General features: G+C 32.5%; 2 protein-coding genes across 2 annotated transcripts; one reads left to right on the top strand and one right to left on the bottom strand.

Annotated features, from left to right (window-relative positions):
• Positions 1-194: 194 nt before the first annotated feature.
• LOC133171687 (phenylalanine--tRNA ligase beta subunit-like) lies at positions 195-9,303 on the bottom strand. The gene is made up of 19 exons (XM_061306471.1): positions 9,173-9,303; positions 7,332-7,387; positions 7,171-7,238; positions 6,975-7,031; positions 6,782-6,854; positions 6,644-6,703; positions 6,503-6,558; positions 5,909-6,059; positions 5,517-5,625; positions 4,924-5,056; positions 4,460-4,514; positions 4,037-4,098; positions 3,651-3,757; positions 3,186-3,286; positions 2,898-2,978; positions 2,471-2,563; positions 2,247-2,364; positions 727-882; positions 195-529 (listed from the first exon to the last, which is right to left on the bottom strand). The coding sequence occupies exons 1-19, from the start codon at positions 9,228-9,230 to the stop codon at positions 369-371; spliced, it is 1,755 nt and encodes a 584-aa protein (XP_061162455.1). The 5' UTR covers positions 9,231-9,303; the 3' UTR covers positions 195-368.
• A 127-nt stretch (positions 9,304-9,430) lies between these two features.
• On the top strand, positions 9,431-15,338 carry LOC133171686 (2-phosphoxylose phosphatase 1-like). The gene is made up of 3 exons (XM_061306470.1): positions 9,431-9,656; positions 11,524-11,709; positions 12,544-15,338. The coding sequence occupies exons 1-3, from the start codon at positions 9,566-9,568 to the stop codon at positions 13,740-13,742; spliced, it is 1,476 nt and encodes a 491-aa protein (XP_061162454.1). The 5' UTR covers positions 9,431-9,565; the 3' UTR covers positions 13,743-15,338.
• Positions 15,339-15,526: the final 188 nt, after the last annotated feature.

Below are 15,526 nucleotides of genomic sequence, written 5' to 3' on the forward strand. Positions count from 1 at the left end.
GCGGAGCCAGATACATAACGAAAGAAAAAGTGAGCAAGCTCCCATACCCCACTTCCCTTATTACCGGTAGTTGGACAGATTTACTCATTATTTGCATGGTAGCCATCACCAAAGCTGGTGAAAAAAGTTGACAAGGATCCTACAATGTAATTTCATAACCTAGTCATCACAAAACACAAGACTACAACAGTCTATTACCCTTGATACTATTTTATTTGTTGTAGCACTTCATGTCCATTTACATTCTCAGACTATGTGTGATGTAATATTTTCCTGATGTACAATAAATACTCGAGAGTTAGAGGTATTGAACATAATACAGTGTTAATGGATGGATAAAGTTAATGACACAGATCACGAGCTCAGGATCAGGATCTCTGTAATAATGGCTCCAATGATATCTCAAAGGCAGAACAGGGGTTGCTTATTTCAAACTTTGTCACTACATCAGGATGCAGCACTCCTATCTTCCCAATCGGCTTCCCTCTCAATATGACTGTCGCGCAACGTCCTTGGAAATATGTTGGATCTAAATAAACATGGAAAAAATTATTTAAAAAATTTTTGACAAAATGTTAACATAAAATTGTTCCCATTTTATAAACCAACCAAACATATTATGCATTGTGAAAGACCAGGACCTGCTGTAGAAAATGTAAATTAGCACATTTCACTATATGTGCACTCTACTGACATTATACAAACTGATACTGAGATGAGACCAACCATCAGTGGCTTTAATGTAGTATCCTTTGTCTCCTTTCTCAAATGGAATCTCCATTAACTGCATGATTCTGTCCAGCAGTCCCTTAACAATCTCAAACCCTGAGGATTTATTGTAGTTCATTGCACATATCCATCTCTCATTACGGGCTCCAACATCTGTAATATATTATTGACAAGGTTTATTAATGACAATTGTTTAAACTTGGAATAAATTCTAAAACTGCAACTGTCTTAATATGATTAATATCCTAAGTGGGTCAACTTTTAAAAGAAAGATGCAGTTACTTTAAAAAGAGCTTTAAAAAAGAACTCTGTAACTTGCTTAAATTTATATTGCAATTTCCATGATTTGAATGTTGTTGAAATGCAATGATTCAAGGTTATAACATCTCTGATTGTAAGCAACCAAGCATTAAGAAGTCTTGGTTCAAAGATCATTTTAACTGTGGTAACACGTATCATTTTAACCATGTGACCTTAACTTATCCAAACAACCATGGAATATAATAATGATAGGCCTATTGGTCACAAGCAGTCTGTGCAAATTAGGACCTACTGATGTCCCTATACATATCTGATACCTTCAGAATTTGACACTTCTAAATTCTGTGACTTTGACCTTCCCCAACAGTTATAACCTACTTCATAATCATAAACCCTTAAGCCAAATATGATCTTAAGTCATTCTACAAAATTATGGTATAAACAAGAATTCTACATTTCAAACCCAGTGACTTGTATGATCATGGTGTAGGATTGTTACACACCTTCTGGTCACAAGCAACCTTTGTGCCTTGTATAATCTTCAAATAATTCTCTGCTTTGAAGTTATGACCAAAGCAAGAATTAAAAATTTCTGAAACCTCTGACCTGAACCATATCCAAATCACAATGGTACAGGGTTGTTGCAAATGTTCTGGTCACAAACAACCTTTGTGCCTAGTATAATCTGTTAACAATTCTGCCAATTGAAAGTTATGGCAAGGCTAAGAATTTTGCACTTCTGAAACTTGTGACCTTGGCCTTGTACAAATTCCTTAATTAGGATCAAGACATACCCTTGGGTACCGGTAATAAGTATTCTCCATTTCAAAATTGTGGCTGAAAAAGTAATTTAACTCTTGGTACACTGTGACCTTAACCTCTTCCAAATGAGGTTGGTATATGGTCAAAATCCTCTGATGAAAGCTACAGCACATGTACCTTTTGTCAAGTATGAGCCTTGTAAGTTTCTTGGTTTCAGATTTATGTCTACACAAGAAGTTGACTCTTCCAATTCCTTTCACAGAAGTTATGGAAAATGAAGTCTTTACATATGTTCAAATGGTATATATTATTTCTACAAAGTTTGAAAATTAATTTCTAATAATTTTTAGATAATATCAAAATAATTCCAACGCAATATCAAAATAATTCCAACGCAATATCAAAATAATTCCAACACATGGTGATTTGAGCAAACCCCCAAGACTGCATGGGGGTATAAAAGAGAGCTAAAAAAATCATCATATTCATAATACCTTTTTTAGAGTCAGTCAGAACAATGTCTGAGATTTCAAACAACTTTAGGGGTAATGGCATCCCCTGGTTTTTACTGATGGTTTTCAGTATCCCCGGAAGCAGTGTTGTCCTAGCAACCTGTAAAATTCAAATTTATCTCCCTTGAAACATCATGCATAAATGCAATGAAAATCGATACTGAATTTTTAAGATTTTCTGAACACAACACAGATATGTTTTCTACCTGAAAGTCCAGTGTTTTGGGATTGGCAATATGAACTGCCTTAATGTCTTTGATATTTTTTCCTAACTTGTCTGCTAAATCTTCACGGGAACACTGACGAGAGAAAAGTATATCATAAAAAGAGCATAAAATGCAATCTCTCTCCCTCTCTCTCTTAAAATAATTTTAGTAAATCAGAAAATAAACCCTTTTAACATTAAATAGACACGATTTTCTAGCTTATGTGAAAGGTGAACTGCGATGTAAATACATGTAATATGCAGATTTTTTTTTAATCCTTACTAATAGAAAGATCAAATAATTTATGATAGGTGGATCCAACCCCTATCTAAAAAAACTATTTTTTTATAGTACAATATTTAATGTGTACTTTCTGTTTTCCTATTACTTCAAATGAAAGTGGACTGTTGTTGTCCAAAATATTTACCAGAGCAAATGTCAAGACCTCTGTGAAACCAGCTGCAGCGATCTCTTGCCGCAGTAAATCTGATAATTTGTTGACAGGGTACTGCAAAACAAGTACATGTACATATTAATAAAAATTTATATATACGATATACATGTACATGAAAAAAAGTCTTCTTTTTTCTTTAATCTTTCAGGAAAGCATTGATTGTGTTCCCTCAATATAAAAATATTAAAAAAAAAAATGATGACTTATTGTTATCAGAATGGATTAACAGTAAGTGAAGACATAAGGTACTGAAGATTCTACCTGGTTTCCAATACAGTTGGTTTGAGGAATAGTCTTTTCTATGTTGTTGTACCCATAAGCAATAGCCACATCTTCCACAATATCGCATGCATGAATGACATGTATCATAGTTAAAGAATAAAAGAAATCATATGATATTATTTTTTTCTTTTTACAGGAGATATTTTGCATGAATTTGGAGTAATTAACTCTACCCACAGTGTATACAAGACATTCATGTCCCTTTAGCAGTTTCTGAAACAATAAGGTCCCTCCCTAAACACAACTTAATTTGATACACATATACAGATGTTGTATGAGGTTTGTACCTTAATTTTTTTTAAGACAAGTTATTTTGTTAGCCCAGAGCATTTAGCAATCAGGGTGAGATTATGAGTAGTCATTATATAAATACAAAGTATATTCATTGACATATAAGAGGCATCATTACTAGATACAGAAAACTTTTTGATTTATAAAGGATATCATGCCTTGTGGGTGGGACCTCCACCATTATTTTATTGCCACTGTCAAAAGGAGTGGATTCCAAACACATTCGGGTCAATAGTCTCGCCATCTCACCAGGAGGGATGCTACGAAAATAGAAAACAGGTTATCATCATCATCAACAACCATATTCAGTCCCTTGTATAAATATTACTATGTGCTGTGCTCATATTTTGTTTATTTGTCAACACACTTTAATTTAATTCACACAACTAAATTAGCCTCCTTTGCTTTTATCAATTAGTTTTATACACGTACATGTGTAAACCGACTCAAAAATATTGGTCGAAATTTCAGTTTCAAGGAATTAACATCCAAATATGCACACTACTAGATTTCATACCAGATGTAAAATTAAATCTTACCATATTCCTATTTTTCTATTTGTTTCTGATACATCTATTTCTTCCAGCCTATAGTGAAGTTCCTTGAAAATACAAGTCATTAATGGCAATATTTAGACTTTTTTTAATGCAGCCTGTTATTAAATTTATGACCACTCATGGAATGAATTTTCTATCAAAATTTTTTTTGGACTTTTTTTGTAAGAACAGCTTTTAGGGCAAAAATGATGCATCATCTTTAAATTACATACACGATACTAGAATTCCTATTAGGAAAGAGTTCATTATCAATATGCTTTTGTGATTTGATTTCTAGAAAGATGTCTTAATCTGGTGGGAAAACTTAAGTCTTGATGGTAAGCATAAAATGTACTTTTTCACCCAAATAAATGACAGTCTGAATATTATGAATCTTATACACTACATGTGTACAGATCAACTTACAGGATACATAACACTGGTTCCACAGGGCTTCACAACTTCTACCGACTCTGTTCCTCTGTAAAAATATGTCAAATATTTAAACAAATAAATACATGTATATCAAAGTATATTTCAAACCCTAGTATCACATAGAAACCATCAAGTGAATTATTCCCATGTGAGCACTTCACATATAAATATGGCAGTATTTTTATCATCTAATAATACTATTTTTAAAAGATTGCAATGTAAAATTCGATGTATAAAGTTTTCCATAACTTTATTTATTACAAAATCATTATCAAATGCATACTGAAATCTACGAAATGAAGGAAAATACAAGTTAAGAATACAAAATAAGACTTAAAACTTAGCATTTCTAAAAGAGTAGGCATGACAGAGTAGTTATACTGAGAAACCACAAAAAGAGGGAGCAGGTACTCTACCTGTAATTATAATCATTTGGAATAAAAGATTCCACTTACTCATTTGGTGGGGAACAGTACTGACCAAACATCGTAACAATCGTGTCCAGCGTGATCTTAGCTTTGTTGAGGTCTGTGGCTGTGCACTCAATGAAAACATTCTTTGTTTTCAATGTTATTTTACTGTGGTCTCCTTAATATGAAAGAGAAATATCTACACATTAACATTATATACATTATATCCTCATAAACTATTTTAGGGTGTTAGTAAAGGTATTACTGGTACATGATGCATACATGTACATATACCTTTTAAATTATTCCAAGCTATATAAGATGTGTAAAATTGCTCTTTCTAGCCTGGGATTGTCATGATGTTAACTGAGATTTTTCAGATATGAGGTGTTATTCAGCCTTTTACTTTGTTCACAACAAGATGTGTTTGTGATGATGAAATACCCAAAGAAAGAATTTGTTACAAGGAATACAACTGTGAAATATGAAAGCCCTAGCACCAACCATTCAAAACATATAAACAGACAGACAGATGTACAGACAATAACTATATGCCTCCAAATCTTAAATTATGGGGGCATGAAGAAGAACTTTTTAAGTTTATGTCAAATTTAACAGTATCAGCCACCTAACCTTACCATTTATTATAGGTGGCATGGATAACACAACCCCTCTACTGTCATAGATAACAGGGTACACAGGTTTGTCCTGGATTATGTGAAGGTACTGCTTCAAGTGGCTCTCATTCTGAAAATTAAAAAAATTATATTACACTGGTTCATGTATTTGATAAAATCACTTTTCATTTTACACGAATCTAAGTTATTTAATGGCAAAATTCAACTCCTTTACAGTCATATAGTAAAACTCTGTTATCTCAATATCAAATCTTTGATATCATATCCAAGGATTCAAAATGCTGAGGTTCAATTACATAAAGAAAAAGTGGTTGGGACTTTCAACTGACTTTGACATATCCATGGTATTTGAGATGTTGATGTTTAAGATAACGAACTTCAACTTTACTCACAGAATAGAGTTCCATAAGCTCTGGGGCTGTCTTTTCTTCTGTTTGATTCAGAGCTTTAAATTTAATTTCTGAAGGGGGCTTAGCATCGTAGTAGAATGGTCCTTTAATTGTGTCCAGGTCATGTGTTCCTATGGCCACTAAGGTTCTCTTCCTGTTACAAATTCACCAAATAGCATACATTTTTAATAAAGACATTGTAGATCTAAGTATATTATCACTGTACAGAGGAATTTCTGCCGATAACTTTAAGAAAGATTCCAAACATATGTATATACGTGCTCTTCTTTGAAAATGCTCCTCACAAATACATGTGCTTATATTCATATGAAAAATGTACAAAATACATGCTTTAACAAATCCCAACTTCTTTGTAGTATTCAAAAAAGCCCTATTACAATCAGGTCTACACTAACTTATAGAAAAATTAATATCCACCAAAAACATTAATAGTAATAAAGAAAAAAGGCATTGACAAAAACATAAAATGAAAATCACCTACACATGCACATTAATTTTGAATGATATGAAAGAAAACTAATTACACTGTAATAAATTGAGTAGAACACTTAATAAACTCAAGCACTTGTTTCCTACCTGCAGACATTTTGGTGAAGTTTGTCTTGAAGGTCAATAAAACTCTTATATCTTTCCTGTAATGCATAATGCCATGACTTATTTGCCTCTCAAATAATCATCAGTTGATATCTTTTATAATTGAATTTCTCATATACTTACAGGAGTAAAAGTGATGTTTCTTAAAACTGCTGCTACTGCAAATGGTCTCACTTCAGCAGTCTATCAATACAAAAACAGTCAATTTTGAAATGAGAGAAAATGAAATAATCATACACTTCTTTATTAATAAATACCTACTCTTGGTAAAACAATGAGTTTCTTTGTGTTGCCAGTCCATGGTGGGATAGGTTGGTATCTTGGGGGTGTAATTCTAAGAAAAAAATAATTAGGATAAGAATTAGAAGTACATTATTTTTCAAATACTATTAAAATAATTCTTATTTGAATTACCCCAGATAAAATACAGAATCATTCATTAACTTTCACTTACTTTTCTAAAAACACCAGGAGCCCTCTGACCAGTCCTTCAATGCACAGCAAGTCATACCTAAACATTTGTAATATTCTCATGAATTACATTTTTTACCTTATATCTTCAGCACATTTAGTATGGAATCTGAAGACAATATATTTCAATATATCGTTTTTCAAAACATGATTTCAACATATATATGGCATTTTCTCACCTATTGGCACCAATTTCTATTTTCCACTCTAATGCAGCATCTGGGTTTTCTGCTATGTCCTTTTCATCCTGTAATCAAGATAAAAATTTTAAAAAGTGCACAAACTCTTGTGAACGAAACTGGCAGGTAGAATAGTAGAATACATGCTGAAATATACATACAGCTTCCTCTGGTTCTACTCCAAACTCAAAACAAAGTTCATCAAATTCTTCAAAAGCTGGAAAACAATTCAAAATAAACACTGTGAATATGGATTTGCACCCATATGTGTCAATGAATTGGGAATTGGGAAATAATACATCTACACAAAATATCCCATAACTAAAAGCATTATCAATTTAAATTTTAATATTAAAACAATTAAAAGGGAAAAAAGTTAAAAAAAAAAAAATCAGTGGAAATTTATTCCTTTTTAAAATTTATTTTTTAAACAAAATTTCCTAAGAACATTTTCAGTTGGTATTTTTCTGTATCAACTTGATACTGGCTTTAACCTCAGGTATTTATCGAAATCAGATAAAATTGCTGGGATGCAAGATTTACTTTAACAACCCTGTAGGTAGTAAAATGAATAGAACCACACTGCCCCAATAGTCAACATGTCATCTTTGTATTGGGCACACTGCTAATACTAGACAATTTCTGAAACATCCCCCATCCACTTTTTTTAGGGGGGGGGGGGGTATTGATCAAAATATTGTCCATTTTGACCAATGTTCCATTGCTGTCTTTCCATTGTGACACAACCAATGAAGTTAAATGTAATTAGACTTTAATAACCTTTTTTTTATTTTGACAATTTTTACACTTTGTGCACATAGATAATAGTTAAACTTCTTATCATTACCAATGAAAGGAGAATGTTAATTTAATCCACAATAAAAAAAGGATAGAATTCTTTTGCACAAGACTTGCATGTGTGTTTACCTGTGCAGTTGGCATTGTTTATATTATTCAGTAACAGACTTTTTTAAATGATCAATTTTTAAATTGAATGAGTTGCTTAAAGCCATTTAGAAAAAAAAAATCACGGTCGTAAGCACATTTTCAATATTAGGTTACTATATTAAATGACAGGTACACATGTGTACAGCATTGAGAAAATAACATATTGATGGAAGCAATTAATTAATAATGAACGAAAAGTGTTTAAAAACTGCCAGTCTGAAACCATGTCTAGTGTCCTATTCTGACACAAATTTCCTATAAAATTTGTACTAAACGTTCTATGGTATTGATACACATACGAAAATTCAATGTAACTTAAGGCTTTATGGTTATTTTTCTCTTTCTTTAAGATACATTGGAAAAATAAATATTAAGTATTTTGAATACAAAATGGTGCATTTACTACATAGCCCTATATCAGCCCTTTCTTGCACATTTCAGATTACATCTATACTGAATATTCACAAGTTTACTTTTTAACATTTAGAGGTGTTTCAATGTTTTAGAAAAATGCACTTAAAATATACTAATTCCATATTGAGTGTTTGGGTTGAATGGTGTGAGATTACATATGTATGTCCTACTTAATATCTCTTCCTGGTGTCTTAATAAGTAAACAAACGTTACATATAGGCCTAGAGTACTTCTCAAAATCAAAACATCCTCAAAAAAATAAATTTAAAATATAAAAAAAACACACAAAAAAACAAGCACATAACTATAGCAAAATGTGTAATTAAATTTAAAAAGTTTTTTAACAATCTGCACTGAATTAACATTTTAACATCTTAATTATTACTATATATCCAGATATCAGCAAATTAAAGTTTCTCTGAACAGCTGCTGAACTTTCAAAATAATAATAGCATGTGCATATGTCGCGACATGACAATATTCAATGATGCTCGTTATCACGTAAAAAATAACATCAAATCTTACAAGGTATATCATATTTATTCATCTGATGAATGGATCTACGTATGCTCCTACATTTCAGTGATGATGCAAGCAAACGTAAACTGAGAACGGCCAAATTTATGAGAAATTCACTTACTGTAACGTCTTCCAAGAGCTTTAAACAATTCCTCCTTATTAACCGATATCGTTGGCATCGTTCAGTTAACTAAGATATTTTTCTTCTATGAATTAAAGAAAAAAAAACATCAAATGGGTAAGAATATTCTGATCCCGTCACCGTACGGAGTGACTACAGACTACACGCCGGTGCACAGTTGAGCTTTTTTATCTTCAAACGTTAGAGAGTTGATATTTAAAGTGGTGAATGCAGATGTCTTCTGTTTTTAGAATTTAAATTAAAAATTTAAATGAAAAAAGTAAATTATCAAACAGTACTATTTAGAGTACAATTCAACAGATTTCAAAATTAATCGGGATCAAGATTCAGCAGCCCTGAAGCAGTCGATGCATTTTCTAGTATACAAAGTCCATGGCTGCCACAAGACTTAAGAGATGTCGCTTAAAGATTATAATTATATTGCTTATAGTTGTATTTTTACTTTATTTCTATTTACAGAAGGGTAAGTTTCGATTTTTAGTTATAATTGAAAGCTAAGAATGAACCTGCTTGAAAGAAAGTATTCATAAAAACACAGTACAACTTAGGGTAGACAGACATCTCGGGCCTATGACACCTCGGCCCTAGATCGGCCCAAGATTGTTGACACGTCGGCTCATATAAAAGACATCTCGGCCCAAGCAATATTTTATGATGGAGGAAAAATTAACAGATTTACCCAGCGTTTGAATGGATATTATTATTGGTGTAATTATTCTTTCTGACTATTGAACAATTTTTTAAAACAAAAATGGGGGGGGGGGGTCTTTGATAGATAATCGTTTTATTTTTTTAACTTAATTAGATCAGGCTTTCATTTACATCTATTTCTTGTAGAAAGTGTAATTTTTTTCTGCAATATCATGATGATCATATAAGCAACGATAATAAATTTATGAATGGAAGTGTTTTTCTTAAGAAATAAATGAGAACATATATTCATTAATTGGATCTTTAGAAATGTATTTAATTACTGTCTCCCAATTAAGCCTGCTTGTAATTATCCTCCTGTTGTCACTAATATAACATGCACTTGACCCTCCAAAGGATGCGCCGCGGCATTCTGATTGTTTAATTAATAGCATTGTCTTCTCAATCCTTGAATATTGTCAATGTGCTCGTGGAAGGTCTTTTTTTTTTTTTTAAATCTTGATAGTCTATTCATGTACTTTTTTCAATCAAATATTTAATTCAACTCCCAAAATTGGAAATATATATCAGGATATAATTTCATAGTAAAATTTTGCTTGGGCTGAGGTGTCTTATGTATGGGCCGACCTGTCTTAATTATTGGGCCGACCCGTCTGAGCCAAGATGTCACTGGGCCGAAATGTCAATGGGCCGAGGTGTTGCTGGGCCGAGGTGTCTGACATTCCAACTTAGATCTGAAATAAATCATTCCTCTGTATATATATATATATAGTTGTACTTCGTAGTGGGGAAGGTAAAAGCTTTCACTTTGTCAGCTAAGCCATGGATTCAAAGCTTAAGTAAATAATTTTGTGATACATGCCAACAAAAATCCCTCCCATACCATAAACAGAGGAATGACTTTATGGGGTAGTGGTGACCAGAATCCAACTTTTGAGTTCACCAACATTGCTTAGTCATATATGGCGTATTTTTGATAAGTTCAGACTAACTACATGTAAAATTAAAAAGATCTTTCTATTTGTTTTATTACTTTATATAAAGATAGGACTTTCCTGTAAATCACACAATTAAAATCAATCAAGTTTCACAGATATTAGAAATTTAAAACAATAGCTGATTTATTTACCAACTCCACATTTAAATATCAGACTCAGTTTAAAGTCAATTTAACTATAGAAAAGTGGTTATTCAAGTTCAAAATTGGTGAAAAATTTAATTTGAACGTAAATAACAAATATCATGCTCATCTACACTCGATCTCGTATTTTTATTTTTTAGCTCATGCAGATACGCCATATATAGCTTTAAAGAAGCTAAAATATTAAAAGGAACCCTTCTGATTGTTTGCCTTTATATGTAACCTTGACCCACTACCGCATTCTAAAGGACAAATATGACAATTAATTTGAAACAAAAAAATTTTATGCATGGATGGGTATGATGCATATATATATATACGAGTATATTAAAAAATGTAGACTTTCTATGATGTTCATATTTCTTTCCTTTCTTAAAAATCTATACAAATTTTTATCACTTTGCAGGACATTATTTAGAAACTTCGAAGAAAAATAAAATTTGCTGTATTTGTGTGTGTGCGTGTGTTATAATTATTTTGTTGTTGTTTTTTTTTTTGGGCTAGCAGAGATCAACAAATAGAATTCTTACATTTTCAGAATATGGAAGTGAATTGACGAGCCAATCGCCGTCCAAACATCATCTGGAAAGAATATCAGAACAATTATTGTTTCAAGAACAGACTGAGAAATTTCATTTCCATAATAAATCATCTGCAACATCTCCATCTGGAGCTTTGGAATACTGTAATTTTCCCAATCCTAATTCACTAAAAGAGGGTAATGGTAGGTTAAGTTTTATTTTGCAATTTGCTATAGAATGGTAAAGCTGTCATTTACAGTTTCTATCGAACATAGTACTCGAGTTTTTACTTTCATGTAATCAGGGCTCTTGATTGTCTGTAATTGGGGCCAAACAAGGGCCCCATTCCCAATTCAATAAAGGTACCTTTTTTCCAATTGAATGTGTTAATTTTCCATTTAGTCATTTCTCCCAAAGATTAAAGAAAATATAGTTGGATAAATAATAACTAAACTTGCTATTCATATTCCTCTGTATTGCAAAACAAAAATGTAGTTGATAACAAAGAGCAGAAACCCAATATATCATGATTCTAAAGTATAATGGTTATCCTGAAATTTACCAAAAGGTTGCTACTGTAAACAGGGTTATTTTCACCCCATGCTATTTTCGCCCTTTCACACTTGCAAACAATTTTGCCCGCCTTTGAATTTGCCCAGTCACAATTCTGTTTAAGAAATTATACTGTGTTTTTTAAATTCACCCTGTTTTAAATTCGCCCAACTGTGAGTAGGACGAAAGGTGCAAAAATAAAACAGGAGCAAAAATTTCCCTCCACACAGTATTTTCCCATTCTTTACGGCCCCGGTCCCATTCCCAAAAAGTGGTGTGAGAGCCCTGGTAATACATGTATATTGAATTAATATTTCTGATTTTTTTTTTTAGTCGTTCATGTTTGCAAGAACTTTCTGATTTTGTTCAGTTTGAATGATAGTCACTTAGAGAAATTCTGACACCTTTAATTGAGAGATGTGTCTGAATCTTAATACAGCATTTTTTTAAGCCTTTATTTTTAAGATTGTAATTTTTTTCAATAGGTCATTACCATAGAGAGCTAGGGACACATGGTTACAAGCTACAACTGGTGCAGATGATCATCAGACATGGAGATAGGACACCACTTCACACTCTAGCTGACAGACCTAACCCAAGAATCAGCTGTAAATTTTCAAAGAAAGAGAAACATGTACACTGGATTGTGGGCAAGTTTATCTCCAGAATGCAAAGTGAGGACGCTAATGAAAATTTTGAATTTTTGCACCCCTATCCAAATCAACCATATTGTCGTCAGTCATATTTAACTCCACAAGGAGCTGTGCAGACATTGCTAAATGGTCTTAAAGCAAAATACAAGTACATTGATCAGTTGGATTTATTTGGACAAGATTTCAGTGAGAGAAAAATTATTGTGAAGAGTACTGTATACCCTAGAACATACCAGAGTGCAAATGCTTTTATGTTTGGCTTTTTATCTGATTTCAATGCCAGAGTTAAAATTCAAAAAGCTAGAACTGATCTGTGTTCAGAGAAGGATTCTGGGCTGCGCTGTTATTGTTCAGGCTTAGAAAAGTATGCAGCACCTCTAAAGAATATGAGGAAGATGAGTAAATCTTCAATACTGGCAATTATGAACTTCAAAAAGAAAGTAGCCAGTATATTCCACATGGATGTCACAGAGATTAAGTCATTATCTCATGTTTTTGATACGTTGATGGTGCGTGCTTGTCACAGCCTTCCTTTTCCTTGTAATAAACAGAGAAATTCATGTGTAGACAAGAAAATGTTGGACACATTATGGAGCTTACTTAGCACAGATATGCAACATAATTATTTTTATAACGAAAATCTTTTAAAAACACACCATCTAAGGTTTCACCCTCTCCTAGTGGAGATGTATTTAAGAATGAAAAATGTCACCAAGCGGAGCTCCCGAACAAATTTTGTGTTATTCTCAGGACATGACATAACAATGACTCCATTTTTAATGCTGTTGGGCATATTTGATGGGAAGTGGACACCTTATGCATCCTCTTTAGCCCTTGAATTGTACAGTAAAGAAGAAGAATCAAAGATACATTATTATTTGAAAATAATATACAATGGTGCTGATAGAACAAAGGATTTAAAGTTTTGTAGAGGTTTAGAAATGTGCAAATTTAAGTATTTTGAACAATTTGTTAATACTCATTTAAAGATTATGGGACTAAATGATTACATCTCAGAGTGCTTTTCTTGATGATTTGGTATTGGTAGCAAGTAGTCTTGATAGTTTGTGGATATTAAATTATTGTGTATATATATATATATAAATTGGAGATCTCATAGTTTGCTTTGGGGTGGATGGGGTAAAAATAGCATTTTCCTGCCCATTACATATTACTCTACTCCATTTTTTAGCTCACCTGAGCCAAAGGCTCCAGGGAGCTTTACTGATCGAAGAGTGTCTGTCTGCCGTGTGTCTTTTCTGTGCATTTTTCACATTTTCAACTTCTCCAGAATTACCAGGCCAATTTCAACGAATCTTGCCACAAAGCATTCCCAGGTAAAGGGGATTCAAGTTTGTTCAACTGAAGGGCTACTCCCTGTTGTAAGAGGAGATGATCAAGAATTCGTGAAAATTTTGATCGCATCTTTTAAAAATCTTCTTCTCATGAACCACTGGACCAGAAAACAAGAAACTTACATGAAAGTATCCTGACATAGTGTACATTCAGTTTTGTCCAAATTGTGGCCCCTGAGGGTAGGGTAGGGCCAAAGTAAGCGATCAAATTTTTACATAGGAATATAAGGGAAAGATTTTTTTAAAATCTTTTCAAGAACATCAGGACAATGATAAGTGATTATTGATATGCAAATATCCTCAGGTGGTGCAGATTAAACTTTGTTCCAATTGTGAATCCAGGGGATATTCCTTAGGAAATGCAGATCAAGAGATCTGAATCAAGTCTCCCAAGGAGGGAGGGGTACAAATATTTTTCCTAGGAATAAATAGAAATTTTTTTTTCTCAAGAACTAGTGAGGGCATGATCATTCACATGAATTTGAAAGCAATCTCAGAAATGTAGAAGTGAAAAAATTCAAGAATCTTCTCAAGAAAAGCAGGACCAGTGTGACTCAGGTGAGCATTGTGGCTAATGGGCCTCTTGTTTCCCACCATTGTAATAAGTTTGCTTACATTAAAAGAAACATCTTGGCATCAAATGCCTAAATAGCAATCAATAAAGATTCTTAAGATACTTGTACATAATATTGAAAATAAAAAAAAGCTGGAGGAAAGCACATCAACGAACAAAGCATGGATTTAATCGAACTACCTCTACCTTGAAACGCAGGAAATCAACCTTTGAATTGAGGAGACTTCCAAAGGTCCAATTACACAAATGGAAACTGTGAAAAGACATGGCTAGTTTTCAGATCGTAGGATCATGATGGAAAATATAATACTTTATGGGGAAAATGGTCAATATTACAAGGTTGTTTTGCCATGGTATATCAATCATTCTCAAAGTATTAGCACTTTAAGAATTAAAGTATACAGTGCCCTGACAGCACATTAATAGCAGGGATCATTTGAAATTTTTTTGCTTTACTGTCGCATCATTTCCTTTGCATGCATGTATGTTTTCTCTGTGTCAAATTATATTTTTCAGTTAAAATTTCATATGGCTCTCATTTTGAATATTGATATCTTTCTTTTAAAATTCTATCTGATGAAAGGTGTTTGAACAAGACATTTTTTGATATGTTCAATATGACCTAATAATTTATCATTTGATTCATGATTTTTAGCTCACATGAGGAAGGGCTTTATATTTTTCTGAAATCACATATATCTCAGTTTTATCAATTCTTTTTTTTTATTCATATTCATTTAACTGTGATAAGAGGTTTACTCTGATTAAAATACAAATTGTTTATTTTTCTTACTATTGACCAGATGTGAACATTTACTATTGAGATATAAAATAAAGATGTTTTTCAGTGCTGTTCTTTTTAGCATGTTCCATGAAAATATACATT

Source organism: Saccostrea echinata, unplaced genomic scaffold (assembly GCF_033153115.1).
Source record: "Saccostrea echinata isolate AGI-Se365-2 ecotype Australia unplaced genomic scaffold, CSIRO_AGI_Sech_v1 ptg000054l, whole genome shotgun sequence".
In the NCBI taxonomy this organism is placed as follows: domain Eukaryota; kingdom Metazoa; phylum Mollusca; class Bivalvia; order Ostreida; family Ostreidae; genus Saccostrea; species Saccostrea echinata.

Coding starts and splice junctions, on each gene's coding strand:
- LOC133171686 (XM_061306470.1), top strand. CDS start 9,566: ATGGCTGCCACAAGACTTAAGAGATGTCGCTTAAAGATTATAATTATA. Junction 9,657..11,523: donor TTATTTCTATTTACAGAAGG/GTAAGTTTCGAT, acceptor TTACATTTTCAG/AATATGGAAGTGAATTGACG. Junction 11,710..12,543: donor TTCACTAAAAGAGGGTAATG/GTAGGTTAAGTT, acceptor TTTTTTCAATAG/GTCATTACCATAGAGAGCTA.
- LOC133171687 (XM_061306471.1), bottom strand. CDS start 9,230: ATGCCAACGATATCGGTTAATAAGGAGGAATTGTTTAAAGCTCTTGGA. Junction 6,855..6,974: donor CTCCTGGTGTTTTTAGAAAA/GTAAGTGAAAGT, acceptor TTTTTTTCTTAG/AATTACACCCCCAAGATACC. Junction 4,099..4,459: donor GAACCAGTGTTATGTATCCT/GTAAGTTGATCT, acceptor TGTATTTTCAAG/GAACTTCACTATAGGCTGGA.